Source organism: Durio zibethinus, chromosome 21, assembly GCF_047325235.1.
Source record: "Durio zibethinus cultivar Kanyao isolate XHJ-2024 chromosome 21, ASM4732523v1, whole genome shotgun sequence".
Classification (NCBI taxonomy): Eukaryota; Viridiplantae; Streptophyta; class Magnoliopsida; order Malvales; family Malvaceae; genus Durio; species Durio zibethinus.
The window spans coordinates 22646921-22673854 of NC_143182.1; the positions used below are offsets into that span (position 1 = coordinate 22646921).

Sequence of the window (26934 nt, forward strand, 5' to 3'; positions counted from 1 at the left end):
GCCAAATAAATTTAGTGATAAAAAATTTAAAAATAAATTAAAAATTAAAAAAATTAATAAATTGAAAAATAAAAAGTTTTACTTGAAAAAAGAAAAAAATAAAAGAAATAAAAAATAGAATGATTTATCATAAATATTTGTTTTTTGATATTGTTATGAAAATAATTAGTGAAAATAAAATATTTATATGTAAAACTATTAAAAAAATTAAAAGTATTTTTATGACTTCAATATTTAAATGTATGTATATATATATATATGTTACAAGTTAATTGTATATATATCTTGACTAAATATACGTATGTTTTATTTGTATGTGCACGTGGTATTCATTTATAATTTTAAATTCACACTCATTAAATATTAAAATTATAAAATAAATTTTATTTTATTTTTATTAATTATTTCTATCATTATATCCATTAATAAAAATTTCATTACACCATGTCTTGATTCTCTTCTGAAATTCACCCTAACTTATAATCTGGACGCATCCGTACTTGTGACAGCGACTACTGAAGTATGGTGGCACATGCCTTGCTGTCATATCAGACCTGTAATGGACGCTGAGGATGATTCCGTACGGATGAGCCAACGGCTGAGATTGTTTCTCCGCCAACTTCTCTCTCTACTTACTTCTTCAATTTCAGCTTTGGCCGGCTCACCCTATAAAACCACTCCTCCTCCTTTCTACCCGTTTTCTTTTGTTTTTCGTTCTTTTGCCGAGTCTTGAGTGATACCGTTTATATCCATATGGTGATGTTATGGAAGAAGAAGAGGAAACTCTGTCGTCTCCTTCTTCTTTTCAACCCAACTTCTAAAAATGGGTTTCCCTTCCCTTTTTTCTATCTTTTGCTTTAGAGTTTAGGGTTTGCCTTTCCAGTGCAATAATTGCAGTATGAGCGAGGATTGGGATTTCTGTTGGATTTTTTTAAATTCAGAATAACAACACTTCAATTCCGTTTTCTCTTCTCTTGTCTTCTCTTCTTTCAAACAAGAAACTAAGTTTGATATGAAGCTTTCAGCATCAGGCCTGGGACAGCAGGCTTATGAAGGTATTTTTCTTTTTGTTATTATTTTAAAATTAAAACATACAAGTGTCATTTTTCATTTAGTTAAATCTTGATACATTTGCATGTAAATTTGATTTCATTTAATTGCTCAATTAATTGTAATTAATGAATGATTATTAGGGGAAAACAAGTGCTTGAACTCAGAGCTATGGCACGCCTGCGCTGGGCCACTGGTATGTCTACCCACCGTGGGAAGCCGTGTGGTCTACTTTCCTCAGGGTCATAGCGAGCAGGTTTCTTCTCTTTGCTTAACCAGATCTCTCCCTTTTTCTTTCTGGGTCATAGTGGCGTTTTTAGCTCCAAATACAATGAAAAGTGAAATCAACTCGCAGGTAGCAGCCACCACTAACAAGGAGGTTGACGCCCACATTCCAAATTACCCCAACTTGCCTCCTCAGTTGATATGCCAACTCCACAATGTTACCATGCATGTCAGTTCCTTCGTCTTCTCTTCACTTTCAGTCATAGAATGCCTCAGAGTTGAAACAGTTTATGCATGTTATTTCAGGCTGATGTTGAGACAGATGAAGTATATGCCCAAATGACATTGCAGCCTTTGACCCCAGTAAGAAGCATTGCTTTCTTCTTCGCTTGAATATGCTTTTTGGGTTTTATATATCTTTTTTATGTTTTTCTTTTCTTTTCCTCATCTATGTTTTCATATAGGAAGAGCAGAAGGATACATTTCTTCCAATGGACTTGGGAGTTCCAAGCAAGCAGCCAACCAATTATTTCTGCAAGACACTGACAGCAAGTGATACTAGTACCCATGGTGGTTTTTCTGTTCCTCGTCGTGCTGCTGAGAAAGTCTTTCCTCCACTGGTATTCTCTTTCTTATATTTCTACCTTCCAACTGTTTTCTCAGTGCTAACGTAGTAACGTGTTCCTTCTTTGTTTTGTAGGACTTCTCGCAGCAGCCACCAGCTCAAGAACTTATTGCAAGGGATCTCCATGACGTTGAGTGGAAATTTAGACATATCTTTAGAGGTTAGTTTCAAATGCCGCTCCTATCAAGCATTCTCATAGGTTATAATCATTTCTTGTTTCATTGGAATTGTAAGTTATTGGATCTTGCCATGCTATCTTAATTTTAAGGTTACTGCTATTTATATTTCAACTGGAGAAGATTTAGTAGTTTGCATTTGGCAAAATCATAGTTTTATAGTGGACTTGCTGATATTTTCTTTTCTATTGCTTTTAAAGTTGCTAATAGAAAAGAAATGTTATAGTTGCTTGAAATCGACTTTTGAAGGAACATGTTTGATTATAGTGTTTGAATAAGTTTGAGATATGATTGTCCTTTGTCCTTATGCACTTCTGTGCTTCAATGGGCACATCATCCAATCCAATTGGTTTTTCACTTTTTATCATTTTTTAAGAGTGCCATTTCTTTTTCTTGTTTTTTTGGGTAAGTGTTAAGAGTTTCTGTTTCTATTTTTTGAATTTGCTGATAGCATCATAATTCTCTTTTCTTCCATATTGTATTCTAGTTTTCATTAAATAAACCCTGAACTTTCTTCATATGTCCTTCATAGCCTTCTCAAAAATAAACATATATTCACTATCATCCTTAGTACACTTGATATATACTTTTTTGTCCTTGGTTCTCTCATTTTGGCAAGTTTGTCAAATCGATTTGATAAATACAGTGAATGAGTCCAACTCAAGTATTTATTAAATCCTGTTCAGATAGTTCACAAGTAAATCCCATTTCTATAACAAGTGTTAGCTATCAAAGGTCATATTGTTAAACATGACGGCTTTTCCTTCACTATTTGTTTCTTTGGACCTGCATGAATAAACCTTTGTTTCCTTGGCCTCCTTTTTGACATTCCCATTGAAACCTCTACATTGATAATCTTTCCCTCCTGTAAGGTCCTTTGGATCAATAAGGTAGGTCTTCCCAGAAGCTTACCTTGAGTTAACTTATCTAATTCACTTGAGGGGCATATACAATCACTATATTGAGTTAACTCATCCTTTTGACGTTCTTGATTCTTGGTATCACTGTTGGTCTTGTCTATGATTGATAATAACCTATCAGTTTTTGTTCTATTCTCACGTGAACATCAAAGTTTGAAGCTAGAGTCCTCAAGATCCTTGACCGTAGTCTGTTGGATGAACTTAGTTCTTCATGTTAGCCTCAAATGCATCCTTCAATTACATGTCAATGACTCATTAGTCCAAGTTACAAGACCGATATTGTAGTTTTTGACTATCTTCTTTACAAGATCCAAGAAGATGCAAAAAGCATAACTCAATAAAAACTTATCAATTGCATGTATAAATGAGTAAAATAATATGTTTTAGAGATCACGATTTCAGTACCACATCCAACAATTTCAAAAGATTTATGCAATCTGCATGGATTTGTATTAATTGCTAGTATTTTTTGTTTCAAGGATTTATCAAACCAACTAGATGTTTGGCTGTAGAAATTTTATAAAAAGTGTTTTGGTTCTTGCAATAATTTTACCGTACTTCAAGAAAATATTTCAAATTTCAAATTCTAAAAATGTCTTGATTTATCTTTTTATACAAATATAGGATTTTTTTAGAATACTCAGAATGGGCATATTACCTGTATATCTACTAAATTAGAAAGAAGGCTTTTCTTTATTGGGTTGAAAGCATGGTAAGGATATATAATAATTATGAGAAATAATGATTCTTAAAGTACAAAATTTAAACTTAATGGATTAGTTTCAACAACCCAGTGATGTTGACTAAAGCTCTTATATATGTTTACTACCTAATGCAACCCTCCTGGTTTATTTGTGATGGGGGCTAATTATAACTCAAGAGCCTTGAACTTAACATAGTCCCTACAACAACAACAATAGAGAACCAAGCCTTATATCCTATAACTCTAAGGTTGGCTGTATGAAAGGCCAAAAAAAGAATCATATTATGTCATAGTTTTGAATCTTTTTACATTAACATTGTCCCTACTTCAATTAAATTCTTTATATTTAATATAAAATTTACTAGGACTCTAATTGAAATTTAATTGAAATTTTTACTTATTTTGTCAATTCATGTTAGTTTCTTAAATTGAGATTTTTACTTATTTTGTCAATTCATTTTAGTTTCAAAAATTTTTAATATAAAATTTTTACTTTTAAAACTTAACATAGTCCTTATTTTAGAGTTAAATGCTTATGACTTGGCTGTCTAAACGAAATTTAGAACCTTTGGCACTGAAATCTTATTTGGATCTTAGTGTAAAATTTTGGTAATGATTCACAGAACCAAGCCTTATATCTCATAACTCTGAAGTCGGTTGTATGAAAGGCGAAAAAAAGAATCATGTTAGGTCGTAATTATGAACAGCAAGAGCAACAACAACAAACCAAGCCTTATATCCCATAACTCTGAAGTTGGCTTTATGAAAGGCTAAAAAAAAAAATCATGTTAGGTTGTAGTTTTTAATTTTTTTACATTGACAGAGTCCCTACTTCAACTAAATTCTTTTTATTTAATATAAAATTTACTAGGACTCTAATTGAAATTTTTACTTATTTTGTCAATTCATGTTAGTTTCTTAAATTGAGATTTTTACTTATTTTGTCAATTCATTTTAGTTTCTAAAATTTTTAATATAAAATTTTTGCTTTTAAAATTTAACATAATCCTTATTTTAGAGGTAAATGCTTTTGACTTGGCTGTCTAAACTAAATTTAGAACCTTTGGCGCTGAAATCATATTTGGATCTTGTGTAAAATCCTGGTAATGATTCACAGAAATAATGACTGATATGTTGCTCTTTGAGCCCACATTGTCGAAACATGAACTTGCTAGGTTTTTTTTTTCCTGCTTGAATCTATAAGGTACACAAACATGATAAAGCCTTTACTTTCAAATGTAGAGGAACGTAGAAGCCAGATCTGAGATCAACTGAAGAATGCTTACAGACTCAAATGATTAATGTGCTTCGAATTAAGGTTTTTCAGTGTTAGAACCAGCTTTGATGAATGCTTTAAAGGGTCGTGGGTGTTACTGCTATTGTGTTTAGTCATCACTGTAATTAAAACTAGGTATAAGTTTTCACCATATATAATGAAAATCCTGTTACTAATTGGTTTAACTTGGCAGGGTATATGAACTTCAAAACTCAAAAACATATAAACTGAAGTTTATATATCCTAAATTTTCTTCTGAGTTGATTGACTTACATATTCTATATGTTTGGAGATACTTGTTTAGTGTATTAAATTTTCTCTACTGGTTCTTTTGTGCCTGTAATTGACGGAACTGTGGTTGTGACATCTTTATATAAACTGCTTTATACAACCGTGTTATGACCAATTAGATTGTCTATTATTGCACATTAAAATGATCCATCTAATAGTACAACTATTGATTTTCTATTTAAGTTGACGTGATGTCGTGCAACTTGCAGGACAGCCTAAACGCCACCTTCTTACGACAGGCTGGAGTGTGTTTGTTAGTGCCAAGAGACTTGTTGCTGGGGATTCTGTTCTTTTTATTTGGTATTCATTTTCTTTTTTCCTACTTATTCTGCTGAATATGTTTTTTTAATTGTACCTGGTACATGCGGTTTATTGGGTAACCTAGCCAGAGAGAAAGCTAGACTCAAGGGAAGAGTACTTAAATATGCGTTATTGACCATATCTCATAAATTCCTGTCATTAGGAATGAAAAGAATCAGCTTCTTTTGGGAATTCGTCATGCCACTCGTCCACAAACTGTAATGCCATCATCAGTTTTATCTAGTGATAGCATGCACATTGGACTCCTTGCAGCTGCAGCTCATGCTGCTGCAACTAATAGCTGCTTTACAGTATTTTATAATCCAAGGTGGTGATGATTTCTTATCTCTTTCATTTGTTCTTTATGTCTTATCTGATAACATGCTTGTTCTCTAATATGCAGGGCTAGTCCATCTGAGTTTGTTATACCCCTTTCAAAATACGTTAAGGCTGTTTTCCACACACGTGTCTTAGTTGGGATGCGTTTTCGGATGCTTTTTGAGACAGAAGAATCAAGTGTTCGTAGGTATTATGGTTGTTAACCTCTCATATAGTATTATTTTAGTGGTTTATCTCGTGTGATTCTATGAATTGCTTCTGTTTATCTGATCATGTTTTTGAACGCCATCTATATATTTTTATTAAAATCTTTTGCTGACTTTATGATATTGTGGCAAATAACTTGTGTGTATATTGAAACAATAGTCCACCATGTTAATCACTTATGCTTCTTCTGATTTCAAATATTAGGTAAAAGTTTCATGGTGCAGAAGTGGTGTCCTTGGTTTAATTTTTGAAACTTTTATTTATATTTTCTTTTTCTGTAAAATACTTGGATTTTATTAGTTTTAGTGTAGTAACAGTTGATAAAACTTGGGACTTGCACCATGCTTTCCTCTTCCACACCACAATTTTGTCATTTATTTGAATTTCAAGATTATGAGAAATGGAGCATAATTGGTCAAGGTTTAAAATTTTCTGTTATAGGACAAGTATTTCATACAAATTTATCTTAACCAATAATGGATTATATCCAAATCTAAACATCTCATACGCATAAGAGTAGGTTTTTTTGACCAAAATACACATTAGAGTAGTTCTTTCTTTTTTTTTTTTTTTCTATTAAATTATAGTTTCAAGGCTGTTTGACAGTGAGATTGGATTAGAAGAGCTACTCTCTCTCTTTTTTTTTTTTTTTAATTCTTTTTCATTGGGAGAGAACTCGTAATGATTTTGTTTGGTAATGCAGGATATACTTTGGGTATGAAAATCATATAATTAAACCTCTTTTGAAAAAACATTTTTACGTAGATACTGAAACTTTTAAGAATGAATAAATTATAGATAAAATAATTAAATTAGTAAAAGTAAATATTGACACAAGCTATATGTTTTAGGATAATATTGACAAAAAGGAGAACAAAGTATTAAGATAAATGTAAAGGGAGTGACAAGGATAGGGTTAATGATAGCGAATGCAAATTTTAGCATCACATGACATGGAGTATCTAATAGAATATTGTATTGATGCAGATTAATATAAACAAAATTATGTTTAGATAGTTTTGACATTTTGGAGGAAAATGAGACTATGGCTTCGGTTATTTCGTTGAAATTGACTTTTAGAAAATGTTTAACAAAAAAGTAAAGATTTTTTATTGTTTGGATGGGTTAGTGAAAAATATTTTTTGTTATTTGGTTGTTTTTTTTTTTTAAATAATAATAATATAATTATTAAAATATTAAAAATTATTTATTATTAAAGTATATTGAAATTATTTATTATTAAAATAATTAATATTCAAGAATAATGATATTTTAATAATAATATTTAATATTAAAATATTATATTAATATAAAAATACTTAAAATAAAACTCTTTATTATTTTTTATATTAATTTTTTAAAATGTTTAAAATAGTATTATTATTCTTAAAATATTATTTTTATTAATATTAAAATAGTAATATTTATTATTAAAATATTTATACTATTAAAATATATATTTTTTATATTGAAAGTACCTAGTATTAAATTATAACAAAAAATTTTTATTTATATTTATTATTAAAATAATAAAATAAATATCATAATAAATAAAATATAAAATTATATATTTTAAACTAAAAAATACTAAGAAATTATTAAAAAATGCATATTAAGAAAATAATAATATTATATTATTTAACATTAATTATTAAAATAATAAAACTAATATTATATATGTTATTAATTATTAAAAGTCTTTTAATACTATTATTTTAATTTTTTAAGAGTAAAATTAAATAAAAACATTATTTATTAATATAATAATATTTTGGGTCGGGTTAAATTAACTTTGAGCTAAAAAAATCATGTACAATGTTTGACTTGAGTAAAATTATATTCAAACACATTGATAAATAGTTCTACTTATAAAAAGCTCTTTTTCGAAAATTGTCTTCTCCTTTTTAAAAGGGGAAGACAATTTCCAGAATAATTGCTTTATTTTCTGTTGACCAATAAGTCATTTTTTGTCAAACACCTGAAAATATAGAAATCATTTTTCCAAAATCATTTTTTGTGAAACAAATGGAGCTTATATGATGCAAAGTAAACCATAGGTTGATTTTAAGAAAAAGAAAAAGAAAAAGGAAATTGAAAAGATAAGAGGAGAAACAAAAAAAAAAAAAAAAGTGATAGGGAGAAAGTAAGACAATAAATAATTATGAAGGGAAAATGATTGAAGGAAAAAAGAAGGGAATTATTAAAAGTGATTATAGGTATTTTGCATAAAGTGCTAACTGGGAATGCTGGTATGATTTTAAAAAGTTTATTATGTGGAAGCTGCCTGTGTACTAGAGCAGAGAGCATCAGGTGGGACCTTTTAATGTCGTGGGAATCCCCTATTCTGACAGCCATTGATTAGAGAACCATGAATATAAATTTTACTCTCTGATTTATTCAAATACTGGTTTCAACAGATTATTTGATTTTGTCTGCCAGTTGGTGTTTGTTGTCACTTGCTGTTGAAAGTGCTGTCCTAAATGTGTATTTCAATAGTTTGGCACCAATTGGCGAAAAAACAATGGCACCAAAGAGCTACTGTTTATATGTTGCACCATTTTTTTGTTCATATGTAAATTTCTTTTTTTCCTTCTCTAGGTATATGGGTACAATAACTGGTATAAGTGATTTGGATCCTGTTCGCTGGCCAAATTCCCATTGGCGGTCTGTGAAGGTAATTATTAACATATTTTTACATGGGTCTCGTAATAGATGGTGGTCGGCGCATTTTTTGTTGTTTGTGATGGTACAATGTCAAATACTATTTTATTTATGCATGTTTGAAAAAATTCATCTGTGTTTAATGTCCATGATTTCTTTGGGATTCAATGCTAGTTGAATGAATATGTGAAGTTAGAATCTTGAAAGAAAGATAGGTTAAGGATGGGAATTGTTTGGGAGACCTATAATGGTGGGTGTTTTGGGTTTTAGGATTATCCAATATGAGTAGGGGTGGCAAACGGTTGGGGTCAATAATTTTGAGTTTGGGTCATTTCAAGTTTAGATTAGTTTTTGGCAACTTTATATTTTATGTGGTACGTAACCATTTCAATATGATTTTAGGGTTTGAGTGATCTTGGGTTCGGATCATTTCGAGTTTCTTTGTTTTGGATTCAACTAATAGTGGGTGTAGGTCATTTCAGATTCAGGTTTCTTTGAGTTAGGATCTTTGATTTTTTTGACAATTCAGGTTTGGGTTGGTTTCACCACTTCTAAATATGAGTCTCCAGTTAAAATCCTTTTCTATTCATTTGTGATCATAAGATACTTGTGTAGTAATTTGATTCTCTTACATTAGTGCAGCTTGATTTCGTAATTTATTTTGGGAATATTTCTCATTTATTCTTTTGATTTAGTTAACTATTTTGATTATCAAGTTTTTAGGGATTTGTTTATATTTTAGAATAGAATAATTTTCCTTTTATTATTTTTTGTTTTTTGTTTCATGTAAATTGTTTCCTAATAAGGAACTTCACTGTTCCTATTTATTTAGATGTACTTCATTCTAAATAGAATAAGAAGAAATAAGAACAATTGTTCTTTAAGTATTCTACATCGTATTAGAGTCAGGATGTTTTTCTGTTACCCTTTCCAAATTTGTCACGTGAAAGGCTTCTTTCATCTTTGCCTACATGTGATGGGGACCTGTTAAAGTGAGTTATCTCAAATCTAATAAATATCAAATTTCCTGTAGTTTTATATTTAAGTTAGGCCTCTTCACTTACTATCAATTGGTAGTAAGTTGGATGCTTAATGTGGCATCAGAGCAAGTTGGCTTGAACCATTAGGCTGTAGCCACACCTATTGTGGCTGGTAGGAGTGAGAACTCTTCTTCTGTAGAGGTATGCCATGAGTATTCTACATAGTATCAGAGCCAAGATTTCTTTCTATTGCCATTTTCAAATTTGTCATGTAATAGGCTTCTTCCATTTTTACCTACACGTAATGGGAGCTTGTTAAAGTGGGTTATCCCACATCTAATAAATGTTTAATTTTCTGTAGTCATGTTCAAGTTGGGCCCTTCCACTTATTGTCAATTGGTAGTAAGTGGGATGCTTAATATGGTATTAGAGCAAGTTGGCCTGAACCATTAGACTATAGCCACATGAATTTCCGTTGTGGCTAGCAGGAGTGAGAACTCTTCTTCTGCAAAGGTATGGCATGAGTAAAGTTACAAAGAGCTGATGCTCTAATAAATCCTTAAAAACAAGTTCGCACCCTTTGGAACTAGTTTACTAGCACAAAGAGGTAATTTCCTAAATGCCTTACGTGTTCAATAGGAAAATACACAATCTTGGATTGTTGATTTAGGAGCGTCAGATCACATGATTGGAGATGCATCCTTATTCAACACATATAGACTTTGCTATGATAGTTTTGTTGTAAAAATTGCTGATGGTTCTCTCTCAAAGGTGGTAGGAATAGGTTCTATTGGAGTTTCGAAAGATATAACACTTAACTCTGTCCTCCATGTCCCTAATTTAAGTTGTAACCTATTTTCCAACAGTAAGCTTACGAAGTTTAGATGTTGTGTCACTAAATTTTTTCCCAACTTGTGTGAATTTCACGAATTGGGCTTGGGGAGGATTATTGGTAGTGCTAGGATGTGTGCAGGGCTCTTACCTTCTTCAAGATTATGCACTTCAAAGAGCACAAAGCTCTTGTTCAGCCTTAGCCCCTAGTACCAGTTAGGATGACCGTATCATGTTATGGCATTATAGATTAGGACATCCAAATATTTCATACCTAAAAAGGCTATTTCCCTCATCATTCAATAACATCTCTAAAGATTTTCAGTGTGAAATTTGTCAACTTTTCAAGCACATTTGAAATACCTACCCTAGCCTTTCTTATAAATCATCTAAGCCTTTCTCAATAATTTATAGTGACATTTGGGGACCATCAAGAGTTAACAACATCACAGGTTCTAGCTGGCTTGTTACATTCATCGATGATCATACTCAACTCATTTGGGTATTCCTTATGAAAGAAAAATCTGAGGTTAGCCAAATCTTTTAGAACTTCAATAGCATGGCACAAAGCCGATTCCAAGCCAAAATTCAAGTCTTAAAAACTGACAATGGAAGGGAATACTTCAACTCTATTCTTGGCCCTTACCTCACAAATCATGGAATTATTCATCAAAGCTCTTGCATTAACACTCCACAACAAAATGGGGTTGCCGAATGCAACAATAGACATTTGATAGTGTGGAAACTGAATGTATATTGAAAAAACTGCTTATCTACAATTATACAAGAATCTTAGGTTTATATACAACTAACTAGGGGTTAAACTAGGAAACTAAATCTTCCTTAATTCTAGGGATACAAATACTTAATTCTAGAGATACAAATATAAATATACAGATTACAAGATTACAACCAATTGTAAATAAGTGTTTTCCCACACTCCCCCTCAAGCTGGTGAATAGGTGTTTTCCATTCCCAGCTTGGAAATAATTTCTTGAAATGTTGCACTGCTGAGACCTTTAGTCAACACATCTGCAAGTTGACCCTTGGTTGATACATAAGGTGTACAAATCAACCCACTATCTAGTTTTTCCTTTATGAAATGCCGGTCTACTTCAATGTGTTTTGTTCTGTCATGTTGCACAGGATTGTGTGCAATGCTTATTGCAGACTTGTTATCACAATAGTCTCATTGGTCCATCCCACTTGATCTTCAAGTCTTCTAGGATAATCTTTAACCATAGTAGTTCACAAATTCCTTGAGCCATTGCTCTGAACTCTGCTTCAGCACTTGATCTTGCCACCACATTCTGTTTTTTACTCCTCCAAGTCACAAGATTATCACCTAAGAAAGTGCAGTAGCCTGAGGTAGATCTTCTATCAGTTACTGAACCTGCATAATCAGCATCTGTATATGCTTCTAGAACTAACCCCGAATCTCTTTTGAATAAGATACCTCTCCCAGGATTGGCCTTCAAATAGTGCAATATACGGTAGACAGCCTGTAGGTGCACTTCTTTAGGACTATGCATAAATTGACTTACCACACTCACAGCATATGCTATATCAGGTCTAGTATGTGACAGATAAATGAGTCTTCCAACTAATCTTTGGTACATCTCTCTATTTACAGCAGCATCTTCATTAGCTTCTCCAATTTTATGATTAGGATCTATAGGGGTATTTGCAGGTTTACATGCAAGCTTCCCAGTTTCCTTCAAAAGATCCATCACATATTTTTGTTGTGAGATAAAAATACCATGCCTTGAGTGAGCTACTTCAATTCCTAGGAAGTACTTCAATCTCCCAAGCTCTTTTATCTCAAATTCTCTAGCCAAACACTGTTTTAGAGATTCTCTCTCTTTTTCATCATCTCCAGTTACAGTTATATCATCAACATACACTAATAGAACTGTGACTCTCCCTGAATCAGAGTGCTTGATAAACAATGTGTGATCTCCTTGACTCTGTTTATATCCCATTGCTAGCATCACTTTGGCAAATCTCCCGAACCAAGCTCTAGGAGACTGTTTAAGGCCATATAAAGCCTTTTTTAGCCTGCATACTTTGTTTGCTTCTAGATGACCTCCAAATCCCGGTGAAACCTTCATATATATTTCTTCTTCCAAATCACCATGTAAAAAAGCATTCTTTACATCAAATTGTTGAAGCTGCCAATTGTAATTTGCAGCCAATGATAACAAAATCCTAACTGTATTCATCTTGGCGACTGGAGCAAAGGTTTCCTGGTAATCCACTCCGTAGGTCTGAGTGTAGCCCTTAGCCACTAACCTGGCTTTATACCTTTCAACAGTACCATCTGCCTTGTATTTTACAGTGAAAACCCATTTACACCCTACTGGATTTTTTCCTTTAGGCAACTCTACCAGTTCCCATGTCTGATTTTTCTTTAAGGCCTCCATTTCTATTTTCATGGCTTGCCTCCATTTCTCACCGGATAATGCCTCGGATAATGTAGTTGGAACAGAAATAGTGTTTAGGCTCACAAGAAAATTTTTGTGGGATGGTGAAAATTTTTCAAATGACACAAAATTAGATATTGGGTATAGTGGATGCTTGGTACATTCTCTGGTTCCTTTCCTAATGGCAATAGGCAAATCATAATCACTAGTTATAGTATTAGGAGATTCATGCTCATTTTGAGAAACGGAGTCAAAAACTGTAGTTACCTCATTTCCAGAGTTAGGATCAGGTTCTTGGACTGGCACCGGTTCAGGATCTGGAACTTTCCTTCTTGAGTACACCTGTAATTCCTTCATAGAATCAAGAACAATATTATCCTTTGTCACATCTTCCGTATTTGGAATGGGTTCAGACTCAAATTCAATGTTTGACTTAGGCTCAGCAGAAACAGGTTTCGACTCATAAGAATTAATGGGTGTAAATGTTGAAGAAGGGGGCAAATCAAGCAAAAAGAAGTCTTTATCCTTATCTTCCATGAATGAAGTCTCCCCCTGAAGATAAGGTTGAGTAAAAAATGGTTTATTTTCTTCAAAAGTGACATCTGCAGACAAAATTTTTTGGTAGGAGGATGATAGCACTTATATCCTTTTTGAGTTGAAGAATACCCCACAAAAATACACTTAATCGCTCTTGGATCCAACTTTCCCCTGTTGTGACTGTGAACATGAACAAATGATGTACAACCAAATATCTTAGGTGTGAGATTGTTTGTAGTATTGAGGTTGGGATAAAATTGTGAGAGTAGTTCCATAGGAGTTTTAAATCCCAAAACTCTTGAAGGTAACCTATTTATAATATGTGTGGCAGTGAGAACAGCTTCCCCCCAATAAGATTTAGGTACATTTGCTTGAAAAAGAAAGGCTCGGGTTGTGGCTAACAAATGGCTGTTTTTTCTCTCTGCCACTCCATTCTGCTGTGGAGTATTAACACAAGATGACTCATGGATAATCCCCTCTTTTTGGAAATGGGTGGATAGACTCTGGTTGAAGTAGTCTCTTGCATTATCAGACCTAAGTCTCTTGATTCTCACTCCAAATTGATTTTGGATCATGTTTTGAAAGCTTAAAAATACACTATTCACATCTGATTTGGATTTAAGTAAAAAAACCCAAGAGACCTTAGTACAATCATCTATGAATGAAACAAACCATCTCGCACCAGAAATATTAGGAATTGTAGAGGGACCCCAAATGTCACTATGAATCAAGTAAAAGGGAGTAGAACTTCTTTTGTTACTTATTGAAAAAGACACACGTCTATGTTTTGCAAATTCGCAAATATCACAATGAAAATCTTCAACATTTAATTCTTTGAACAAAGAAGGAAACATGTTTCTCAAGGTTCCAAAAGAAGGATGTCCAAGACGAAAATGATAAAGCCAGATTTTGTCTTTATTGGAAGATTTTTCAGAAAGAAATGACAAAGGTAAACTATTTTTGATACTACTTGTGTTATTTGATGTCTCAAGATAGTATAGTCCATCCTTTTCCTTAGCAAGTCCAATTATCTTCCCCGAACTCTGGTCCTGAAATTCACAATAAGAGGGATAAAAAGTTACTTTGCAATTCATATCTCTGGTAAGTTTTTGTATAGATATCAGATTAGTAGACAATCCAGAAACATGAAGAACATTTTTTAGAACAAATGAGGGATTAACTTGAACATCTCCTAATCCTGCCATTGTGGTAAGTGAACCATCAGCAACAACAATTTTCTTATTACTAGGAAACAGGTTATATGTACTAAATTTTTGTGGAGAATGTGTCATGTGGTCTGTGGCTCCTGAGTCATGTGGTCTGTGGCTCCTGAGTCAATGACCCAAGAACTCGTAAAAGGCTTAGCCGAGACATTTAATCCATGAGAACCGAAAGCTTTACCTGAACTAGAAACTTTACCCAAAGAACATACCATAGTAGGCTTTTCAAGGATTTTCAATAAGTTTCTCAGCTTTTCAATCTCTTCCCTGTTGAACTCTCCTTGTTTTTGAGACATCTGTAGTACTCCAGTGATTTTCCCAGTTAACATTTCCTCAAATTGGGTGATAGTGATATATTTCTTTGAAAGGGTTCGGCAATGAAGGCCTAAACAGGATTCGGCAATGAAGGCCTAAAAAAGTCAGCAATGAAGGCTGAAAATTTTTCTTCCCAAGAAGAGCCTAAAGCTCTGATACCATGTGGAAACTGAATGTATATTGAAAAAACTGCTTATCTACAATTATACAAGAATCTTAGGTTTATATACAACTAACTAAGGGTTAAACTAGGAAACTAAATCTTCCTTAATTCTAGGGATACAAATACTTAATTCTAGAGATACAAATATAAATATACAGATTACAAGATTACAACCAACTGTAAATAAGTGTTTTCTCACAGATAGAAATGACTAGATCCCTCTTGTTGACTTTCAATGTGCCTAAATATTTTTGATGAGGAGCTGTCCTCACTGCAACTTATTTGGTTAACCGAATGCCTTTTTGAGTTTTTGGCTTTAAAACACCTTGTCAAACTCTCATTGCATCTTACCCACAAACTTGGTTGATCTCTTCTATTCCTATCAAACTCTTTGGCTGCATTGCCTTTGTTCATATTAGCCAACAAAACTGCAACAAGCTTGATCCTAAAGCTTTAAAATGCATATTCTTGGGTTATTCCCCAAACCGAAAGGGCTATAGCTGTTACTCATCCATCACAAAAAAAATTCCATAGCTCTATGGATGTCATTTTCTTTGAGAATCTTCCATACCACAGAAAGAATGATATTCAGGGAGAGAATACTACTCAGGAATATCAATTCTTAGTTTTTGACTTGCCAATTTCCCAACTAGCCCCATCAATACCAAATTCTCAACCCACCCAACCTATCAACCATGCAGATTCCGAAGCCCAACTTGTTCAAACAACTCTTGACTTTTCAAACCTTAAGGTTATGCAAGAAATAACAAAAGAACTGATAGTCTACTCAAGAAAGCAAAAACTGCAGGAAGAAATGGACAACTGTACATAGCCCAGCACTAAAAATCAACCTGATCTAAGTCTCTAATAACCTGAAACTAGCACAGGTAATGTCTTTATTGAATCTGAAACAGAAACTTATGAGCCAGCTGGTGACCTTGACATTCTTATTGCATTAAGAAAAGGTGTGAGATCATGTACCCAGTACCTTATTTGCAAGTACATCTCATATGACAGGTTAAATCCAAACCTTGACAATGTGCAAATTCCAAAAAATATAAAGGAAGCCCTCAATGAAACAGATTGGAAGGCAGCAGTTCTTGAAGAAATCAAGGCGCTAGAGAAGAATGGGACATGGGAAATTTCAGATTTGCCCAAAGGGAAAAACCTAGTTGGATGTAAGTGGATCTTCACAATAAAGCACAATGTAGATGGAAGTATAAATAGGTTCAAAGCTAGACTTGTTGTAAAGGGGTGCACTCAATCCTACGAGATAGACTATGAGGAGACATTTGCTCCGATAGCCAAACTCAATTCAATTAGAGTTCTATTGTCTCTAGTAGCCAACTTGGATTGGTCTCTCCACCAACTTGACATTAAGAATGCATTCTTAAATGGTGACTCGGAGGAGGATGTCTACATGGAAATTCCTCCTGGTTTTGAAAGGCAAGACAACATGGGCAAAGTTTGCAAACTTCAAAAATCTTTGTATGGGTTTAAATAGTCTCCTCAGGCTTGGTTTGAATGGTTGACCAAGGCAATGAAGAGGTATGGATTCCTTCAATGTCAATCTAACCATACTATGTTAAGTTCACTAATGTAGGAAAAAGAGTTATTCTTATTGTTTATGTGGATGATATCATAATCACCGGAGACCGCAAGGAATAGATGATTTGAAGAAACACCTTGCAAAAGAGTTTGAAATAAAGGACTTGGGGTTCCTTAAATATTTTCTTGGGATGGAAGTGGCTCTGTCTAAGAATGGAATATCGGTATCTCAGCGTAAGTATGTAATTGATTTACTAAAAGAAATTGGCATGATTGGATGCAAACATGCCGATACACCCATGTACTCAACTAATAAAATTGGAAGTGGAAATGGAAGCTCTCTCGCGGACAAAGGGCAATACCAAAGACTAGTTGGGAAGCTTATTTACATCTCCCAAACACGAGTTGATATCGGGTTTGCAGTAAGGATGGTGAGTAGATACATGAATAATCCAACCAAGGAGCATTTCAAGGCTGTTCATCGCATCCTATAGTACTTAAAGAAGAGTCTTGGTGAAGGTCTATATTTTAAGAAGTCAATGGACAGGGCAGTCGAGGTGTACACCTTGCAAAAGAGTTTGAAATAAAGGACTTGGGGTTCCTTAAATATTTTCTTGGGATGGAAGTGGCTCTGTCTAAGAATGGAATATCGGTATCTCAGCGTAAGTATGTAATTGATTTACTAAAAGAAATTGGCATGATTGGATGCAAACATGCCGATACACCCATGTACTCAACTAATAAAATTGGAAGTGGAAATGGAAGCTCTCTCGCGGACAAAGGGCAATACCAAAGACTAGTTGGGAAGCTTATTTACATCTCCCAAACACGAGTTGATATCGGGTTTGCAGTAAGGATGGTGAGTAGATACATGAATAATCCAACCAAGGAGCATTTCAAGGCTGTTCATCGCATCCTATAGTACTTAAAGAAGAGTCTTGGTGAAGGTCTATATTTTAAGAAGTCAATGGACAGGGCAGTCGAGGTGTACACAGGTGCTGACTGGGCTGGATTAGTAAAAGATAAAAGGTCCACTATTGGATATTGCACTTATGTTTGGGGCAATTTGGTCACTTGGAAAAGTAAAAAGCAAGCTGTTGTAGCTAGGAGCAGTGCTAAGGTTGAGTTTAGAGCAATGTCCCATGGTATTTATGAAGGAATTTGGCTGATAAGGTTACTTGGAGAATTAAAAGTTCAAACTGTAACATCTATGTCACTGTTTTGTGACAATAAGGCTACTATAAGTATTGCCAAAAATCCTATTTATCATGATAGGACCAAGCATATAGAGCTGGACCGAGATTTCATAAAGGAAAAGATAGAAAATGGGTTGGTCAAACTGGCCTATATCCCTACAAGTTCACAAATTGCAAATATTCTTACTAAAGCTCTTCCTAAAAGCATTTTTGACGGATTGAAATCCAAGCTGAATATGATTAACATTCATAACTCAGCTTGAGGGGAGTGTAGAAATCTGATTCTCCGACATTAGTACAGATATGATTCTCCTACATTAGTGCAGCTTGATTTCCTAATTTATTTTGGGAATATTTCTCATTTATTCTTTTGATTTAGTTAACTATTCTGATTGTCAAGTTTTCAGGGATTTGTTTCTATTTTAGAATAGAATAATTCTCCTTTTATTATTTTTTGTTTTCTGTTTCATGTAAGTTGTTTCTTAATAAGGAACTTCATTGATCCTATTTATTTATATGTACTCCTTCATTCTAAATAGAATAAGAAGAAATAAGGACAATTGTTCTTTAAGTATTCTACAGCTTGTATGGCTGGTAGGATTCTTTCTTCTTGCATGCAAGATAGGCATTATGATTAAACATTGGTTGTAAAAATGATCATTTTGAAGTGGACTTTAATTAGTCTCAGTGTGTCATCAAACTAAAATGGATTTTTTTTCTTTGCCTGCAGTATCCACATTTTTTAAAGATTTAGGCTGGACAATTCTTTCCATTTTCTTTTGTTGCTTGCTAAGAGGGAACCGTGACACGTTATTGTTTATCCAAGTGAAGCTAGTTTTTATTTTGCTTCTCTACCCAAATTCTAGGATAAACCTGATATTGCAATGTCTAAGGCTCAAAGTAAAATAATAATTAGAGGTAGACCTGTCCATGGGCTAGGTGACTTGCTAGACCTGATGCTGATTGGGCCTTGGACAAGCTTGAGACATTATTTTATGATAAAATTACTTTTATTTAATTTTTACTCTAAAATATATTTAAAGTATTAAAATATTGATGTGGAAATAAATTTTTAATATTTCTAATTTAACCGGGCCTAATTGGGTGGGCTTGGGTGGGCCAGGCTGGGCTTGGCATTTAGAGGTGCCAACTGGCCTGGGTCAGCCCAGCCAATGGGCACCACTAGTTATAGGAAAGGAGAAATTTATATTGATTTTTTCTGTAGAGAGAATAATGTAGCTTTCTTTTTTTTTTTTGGGTAGAGATTTCTGGATGGAATGGGCTGCATTTACTCCACGATCCTTTGTTCTCCTCTTTTCTTCTTGGCTAGAAGCTCAATGTTGCCTTTAAACTTTTTAAAAGAAGCCAATGCACAGATTGAACTTTCTTTTAATCCATTGTGCATAATAACTTCCATTTTCTATTCAATAATTCCAATTGACCACAGGGTTCAAAGTATGCCCTGCTGCACCATTCAAATAAAGGTGTTGATGTGTCAAAAGATTGCCGGGTCGGTAACAAGTGTAATCGTCTTAATTTATAATATTTTATTTCTATCAATTCTAATAAAATTCAAGTCTCAAGCTTAAAAAATTTTAAGGATACAATTTAAATCTATTTTTAAAAATGTTACCATATTCTTTCTCTTTCCTCTCGCATGTCTCTTCCTTCTTCATGATGGTTTGTTGCCATTGCTTTGTTTCTCCAATCAAAGAAAAAAGAGTTAAAAAAGAAACAAAAAGAAATGCAATAAGATCCTAGTGTAAATCATGCAAGGGTGAGGTTGCAAACTTTCAAAAACTGGATTTTCTGTCAGTTCAGTTTTTTGTCAAAAGTCCATTATAACCCTTGCTTCACGTTTTATCTACTCTTATAACCCCAAAAACTTCTGTTTATCTTTCCAATCTCTTAGTCCATTGCTGTCTTACTGTCTTAACCAAACCTTTTAGGTACATGGTAACATCTTTAATCCAGGTCTATATTTTGAACTAGGTCTAGGGTTTCCGTTTTTGTTTGGATTTTGTATACAAATATGTACTTTATGTTGTTTTCTTACAAGAAGGATCCTATTTGCTGGGAGCTGTCAAAATAGTTCAAGGTGGCTAGTAATGTGTTCAATCTATTGAAAACTTCTATGCTATTGTCTCTGACTGTTGTTTCATGGACTTCAATGCTGGGAATTTGGTTTCTCTCAAAAGTTTCTATTGTTGGCTGGAAATGTTGGTTGCTTTGGACTAAAAGCAATGCTGTGCTCTTAAAAGTATGTGCTTCTGGCAAGGTGGTTATTGCTAGTTAATTTTGAACTACATATTATTAATGTTTGCAGCATTTCATCAGGAATGATTTGGGAGACACTTTCTTCTGCAGTGGTCTCAATATTAGAGTCCAAGGGCATTGTTTTGCATTATGTTTTTGTTGTTAGCATGTTAATCTTGTAGGTTCAATATCATTTATGCATTATAAATGTTTTGCAGTGTCTCATTAAGAACATTTCAAGAGATGCACTTTATTCTGCAGTGGCCCCAAAATTAGGGTCCAAAGGAGCATTAGGTTTTTTTTGTTGGCATGTTTAATATTGTATTGTGTCATCAATGGCTCGGATGGGATAGCACGGAAGTACTTTTTATTTGCCTCTGCATCTGTTATATCTATTTGTGCCAAGTTTCTAACAGTTTCAACTCTATGCCCAAAATTACCTTGCTAGGCTTACGGTTATTTGTATGTTTCTATCCTGTGAATTTTCAAAATAGAATATCCATGCAAAATCCTAAACTTAAGGTTCGTCAACCTCTATTAGAGTTGCTTCAAGTCCCATTAGAATGCTTGGCGATTTACATGTGTCTTCTGTCTGACTATGAATTTGTTTTAGTTGCACAAGGTATCATCACGAAGAAATTTTTCTGTAGCCTAAATTTTTAATTGACTGGAGTTTGATTTCTCACCCACTCCTATGTGTAGGTTGGTTGGGATGAGTCAACAGCAGGTGAGAGACAGCCAAGGGTATCATTGTGGGAGATTGAGCCGTTAACAACTTTTCCAATGTATCCATCTCTGTTTCCCCTCAGACTGAAACGCCCTTGGCATCCCGGTTCCTCATCTTTGCATGGTATTGTTCTTTCTGAGGTTCTAGTCTTAAGCTCCTTTTCAAAAAATGTGGCTGGACATTTTTTTTTTTTTTTAATTTCAATGGATTTGAGATTGATAACCTGTCTTCTTTTGGAGCTGTGAAATTAAGAACCTGTTGCTTGCCTGAGGCAAGTGTTTAATAACCCTTTAAGAGAGAGAGGTGGGGGGGATGGGCTGAAGATAAAATATTTCATATTTTACAAGAGCCTCGATAAGAAGTTGAGGCATGAATCTTTAATGCGTATACAGAATTTTAAGTTTAAATGTCTCAAAGGAAACTTTGGATTTTTGCTCTGCCTTGCTAGAGATGGGTACCATGGCGTATTGCATGATATATATTGTAGTAATCCACTTAAAGCTTTAAACCTAATGCTGCTAATAGTTGGGATAAGTTGGTTGTCTTGGAACCGGATTCCACATGCCCTTAGTATTGGGCTTTCTTTAGGCAATAGGTTCAGAGCAGAAATTGCTCAAGGCCACGACAAATCTTAGATATAACCAATTTGACATGAAATCACTTACGCTGTTCCTCGAATGTCTGTTCAATACTAACAATTGAAACAAGTGGGTGTTTCACATGTTCTTTAGGGACAAGACAACAAACATCCAATAGGAACAAAATTTTCTAGGCTTTGATATCTAGTTAAGCATACAACCTAAAAGATCCAAAACAAGTTGGCGGTAGGTTGAGAGGTCAAATTCTTATAATCTAGGACAAGACAGCTTAATTTTTAGATCCAGTGGACTAAATGTCTGTTTGGTCCCTTCCACCACATTGCACTCCCAATGCAGCATTGGACATGCGTCGCTTGTCCAAACAAACACTAGGAATAGATAGAACTAAACCTGATCCTAATGGGAACCAATTTGACCTAGGTTACTTTGGTTTAGGTTTAGAAAAGTTACTTTTGTCCAGCACTAGAAAAGGGTCCAAGCTACATTGCAGAATTCTCTTATATTTCCTTTAAAAAGACAAATTTAATTAATCTAATGTTTTTATGGTGATATTTTCAATTCATATAGTTTGCCTGACTTATCATAAAATATTATTAAATGATTAATGAATTTATAATCTTTAAATTAATATAATATTTGACCTAATGTCATAAAGCCTAATTTGGGATAGGGTAGGTAAATTACACATTTGGTATCTTTAAAAAAAAAAAAAAAAAAATTCATGATTAGGTATTTCAACTTTCAGTCCACAGATTGCAAACTTGCTTTGTTAACTGAAATTTGACAGTGTCAAACGGCCAATGAGGATGTAACAACTGTCCTATAAATGCCATGTCAGTTGTAACGTGTATGAGAAATGCCACATCATTTTTTATTTTTGATTAATTTTTTTAAAAATTAAAAATTAAAAATATAGAAAATCAAGGAGAGAAAAATGGGGGAGAGAAAGGAAGGAGAGGGAAAGAGGGGAAAGGAAAAGAGAGAGAAAGAAGGATGGGTGTAGGGGAGGGGAAGGGGTCAGCCCTAGGCGGATCAGTGTTGATCTTGGTTGTTCCAGCCATATTGATGATGATCTGCCTCAGGCCAGCCAGATCAGCATTGGCAAGTCCCCCTTTCCCTCCTCTTCCCCCTCCATTCTCTCTCTTTTCCATTCCTCTCTTTCCCTATTCCTCCAATTTTGTTATTTTTATTTTTTAATCTTTTAATTTTTTGGACTTTTTTAGTTAAAAAAATTTAAAAACAGAAAAAAAATTTATAAAAAAATGGCATGGCAGTGGCACATTCTGATTGCATGTTGACATGTCCATTTGAGTAAGGAAGTTAGTGTCGTTTGCAATTTGCTTGACGGATTGAAAGTTGATCTACCTAATTATGAATTTTTTTTCACCAGGTACCAAATTAACAATTTCACTATATATAGTTCAGGTACCAATTACGTAATTAAACCTTTTGATAATACTTAGAAAAATAAGATAAAAAAGGAAAAATGATGAGAAATGAGAAAAATTAGAAGAAATTGATATAAGAGGGAAAAAGATCCAAAAGTTCTTGTTCTTTTTCCTTCTTATCTTTTCCAGGCCCTTTTTACTGTTATTTATTATCTTTTCTTTTTTTTTCCCCTCATTTCAAAATTACATGTCAATACCATATATTATATGTTTAAATTGTACTAACTTTTTTGTGGACAATGTTTAGGAAAAAAATATGCTTTCTTGAATTATATTTCATGAAGTTAGTTTAGTAACAAGAATCTTAAAATTTGGAAGGTCTTGTTTTTAAGTTTTCTGACAAAGCAGAAAAGGGGTTTCAAGTTTTGAACGTTGGTTATTCAACTAATTTCATTAAATATATGCAAATGAAAAAGAAACGGAAAGTGTATATAGACCTTTAGATTTATCTAAAGTAATGAATACCAATTAATTATAGTTACCCTTTTTAACCATTTTGTAAGACATGAAGCTTTAAATTTGATGGTCAAGCTTGTTAACTTAACGTTGTCAAAATGCATTCAAATACAAGATTGGAATCAATCTTCGAAGGAATTCCTTTCCAATTCTTGATTAAACTTGTATTGGGGAAGTATTTTCTCTTTTAGGAAAGGGTGATGTGCTACTTAATTTAGAGAGTTTTCAGATGCTCCGCTAGTATTACAATTCATTAGCTTGGATTATTTGAAGCACAAGTGATTTACAAAATTAAAGAGTAGTATATTCCTCACTTGGGCATATATGGGTTTTCACTGCTTACCTTAATTGTGGACGATTTAATTGTTACTGTTGGCTCTTTTATCTGTTTCCCTGGATATCTTACCATGATATTTGTCTCCTTGTAGATAACAGAGATGATATATCTAATGGGTTAATGTGGCTAAGAGGGGGATCTGGAGAGCAAGGACTACACTCTCTGAATCTTCAGTCTTTCAGCTCATTTTCATGGATGCAGCAGAGACTAGATCCGAGTTTCCCTGGAAATGACCATAATCTGCAGTACCAAGCCATGCTGGCCAATGGGATGCAGAATCTAGGAAGTGGGGATCCCCTGAGACAGCCGCTGCAGCAATCTTTGCAGTTTGTTCAACAGCCAGGCAGCCATAATTTACTGTTGCAGCAGCAGCTAGCTGTTTCACAGTCGGTTCCACATAACATTGTGCAGGCACAATCCCAAATTCTAAACTTGCCCCCGGTCCTTGGGCAGGAGCAAGTAGGAACTCTGCCAGAGGAACAGGCTCAGCAACAGCATAACATAATTCAAAGTGATCAGCTCCAACAGAGGCAGCCGACGAATATGCCTCAATCATTTCTGAAAACAGATTTTATAGACTCAGCAAAGGTCTCAGGATCTGTTCCCCCTGTCCAGAATATGCTGGGTTCATTGTGTCCTGAAAGCAGTGCAAATCTTCTTAACTTCTCTAGAACTGGTCAGTCAATGCCAGCTGATCAGTTACCCCAGCAATCCTGGGCTCCAAAGTATGCTCATTCACAGGTAATTACCTTTGCTAGCTCAACATCATTTCCACAAGTGTTTCCTGGAAAAGATGCTATAAAAGAACCAGAAATTGGTCACTCTGATGCCCAGAATTCAGCACTTTTTGGTGTTAACAACAATTCATATGGCCTTCCACTCCCCACTGTGATGCCTGGTTTTGCCACATCTTCAAGTGAAGCTGATGTGCCCTCGATTCCATTAGGGGATCCCTCATTCCAGAATCCTCTGTATGGTTGCATGCAAGACTCTTCAGAACTGCGGAGCACTGGACAAGTTGACCCACTGAATCCAACTCCAACATTTGTCAAGGTATATATGAGCTGCTGTTTTTAAAGGTTATTTTCATATCGGTCATAGTTTGCATAAGATCATAGAGATGACTCTATATTTTGGTTTTTTGTAGGTTTATAAATCAGGGTCGGTGGGACGCTCAGTAGACATCTCCAGGTTCAGCAGCTACCATGAGCTGCGAGAGGAGCTGGCTCAGAAGTTTGGAATTGAGGGGAAGTTGGAAGACCCTCTTAGATCAGGCTGGCAGCTTGTATTCGTCGACAGGGAGAATGATATTCTTCTCCTTGGAGATGACCCATGGGAGTAAGTAATTTCTATGGTGATAAATTGGTCAAACTCCTCATCCAGAGGTAGACATGCATGCATGATATACTAATTAAGATCAGAGTCTCAAGTGAAAAACGCAGAATAGCTTTTTCAAACCTGCCCTCACTGGTCTACCTCTATTAGATCTTATTTTGTCACGCTATTAAGACTTAACCTCTTTTGTCCAAACCCCTTGAACATGTTTTCTATCTTGGATTTTAGCCATTTCAGATTTGGGTTTGACACGGGTTGTTTGATTCGTATCATCAAGTTCAGGTCATTTCAGTCTAAATTATTAATTTGGAAGTCAAATAAATTTAAGTTCAGATTGTTTGGGGTTAGTCTTTTGAGTTGTTTGGATTCTTGTCATTTCGGATTTGAGCTTGGCGAGTTTGGATTGTTGACTTTTCCTGGTCAAATTGGTTGGATTAGTACCGGGTGGGTTTCTTGGATTCGGATCAATAATGTCTGCTGTAGTTTAAACTTATTGGAAAAATTCAATCTCTTTGACACCTTAAGCACTGTTGCATCATATAAGCAATTGAATTCTTTCATCTTCAAGACCCTTTGAAATAGAAAAAGAAAAAAATGAAAATAATACGAAACAATTGATTTCATAGTAAAGGGGAAAAAATCTGATGGACTTGACTGGAGAGGTGACTGGAGAGGTGACTGGATCACAAGACTGAATCATGTGACTGAGTTAAAAGTAGTGAGAATTCTCCCTTGTAAACAAAGCTACCATAATATAGTATTTGATTGATTGTTTTAGAGGTTTTGGATTTTTGATGATATTTGATTGATTATCATTATGGCATTTAAGCCCTGGTTAATATTTGGTTTGGTTAACGAAACATGCAGGGCTTTTGTGAATAATGTTTGGTACATAAAGATACTTTCAGCGGAGGATGTGCAGAAGATGGGGGAGCAAAGGGTGGAGCCTTTTAGCCCAACCCCAGGTCAAAGGATGAATAGCAGTGGCACTGCTACTGCCTCCGGTGGTCGAGATTATGTGTCTGGACTCTCATCTGTTGGTTCACTTGAATACTGAACCAAATCCCAATGAACTTTTTCCAGTAGCCCGACATTGTGTGTTTGTGGTATGGTTAGTAAGTACATCAGAATCAGACTTACGTGGGCACAGACTGCTATTATTTCCTTGAGAATACGTGTACGGTGTATCAAGTTCACAGCCCAGGCCTAGCCTAGGTTAAGGAATTAAATTATCTCAATATATTATATTAAATGGTGTCCAATTAATTAAAAGATCCTATAATGAAAACTCTTATGATTCATTAATCACGTGTGGCGCGCATTCTCATTTTTTTTTCTAAATTGAGTGAGCATAATCATTCACAAGGAATTATTTTTAAATGGATCAAAAAGATAAAAAATTATCTTCAATTTGTTTAAATAGCAAAAATATTTTTGAAGAAGAAAATAAACAATTCTATAATTATCAACAAAAAGTTTATAACTAGCAATTATAATTACAATTCAAAGAGTTTAATATATAAATTAGTATATCTAAGAAGAAATTAACGAACAAATAAAATAAATCAACAATCCAATATAAAAACTAGAGAGGTCCTCAATTCGAACACTGGCTCAAAAAATATTTACCGCTCATACTAATTTTGTCAATGGTTATGTGCTCTTTTAATAGCGTGCAAGATTTTTATTTCTGACTATCAAGGTTTAATTTTTTTTGCACTATTAATTATATATAAATTTATATTTTATGAAACTTAACTTGAGATTTAAAGGCATCAGACCTCCTCTTT

At 34.1% G+C, this 26934-nt stretch overlaps 1 protein-coding gene across 4 annotated transcripts; it reads left to right on the forward strand.

The window, feature by feature from the left end:
- Positions 1 to 706: 706 nt before the first annotated feature.
- On the forward strand, positions 707 to 26452 carry LOC111305824 (auxin response factor 8-like). 4 transcript variants are annotated; one of them, XM_089749714.1, is made up of 15 exons: positions 707 to 1055; positions 1194 to 1306; positions 1390 to 1504; positions 1582 to 1638; positions 1740 to 1895; positions 1976 to 2060; positions 5476 to 5566; positions 5730 to 5894; positions 5970 to 6092; positions 8711 to 8786; positions 20945 to 21092; positions 23901 to 24550; positions 24644 to 24862; positions 24957 to 25147; positions 26012 to 26452. In XM_089749714.1, the coding sequence occupies exons 3-15, from the start codon at positions 1499 to 1501 to the stop codon at positions 26199 to 26201; spliced, it is 2157 nt and encodes a 718-aa protein (XP_089605840.1). In that variant the 5' UTR covers positions 707 to 1055; positions 1194 to 1306; positions 1390 to 1498; the 3' UTR covers positions 26202 to 26452. The 4 variants fall into 4 exon arrangements, with proteins under 4 accessions (XP_089605840.1, XP_022759400.1, XP_022759399.1 ...); XM_022903665.2 differs by having other exon boundaries at positions 1406 to 1504; XM_022903664.2 differs by having other exon boundaries at positions 1406 to 1504; positions 23901 to 24862.
- Positions 26453 to 26934: the final 482 nt, after the last annotated feature.

Coding starts and splice junctions, on each gene's coding strand:
- LOC111305824 (XM_022903664.2), top strand. CDS start 1,013: ATGAAGCTTTCAGCATCAGGCCTGGGACAGCAGGCTTATGAAG. Junction 1,056..1,193: donor GGGACAGCAGGCTTATGAAG/GTATTTTTCTTT, acceptor AATGATTATTAG/GGGAAAACAAGTGCTTGAAC. Junction 6,093..8,710: donor GAAGAATCAAGTGTTCGTAG/GTATTATGGTTG, acceptor TTCCTTCTCTAG/GTATATGGGTACAATAACTG.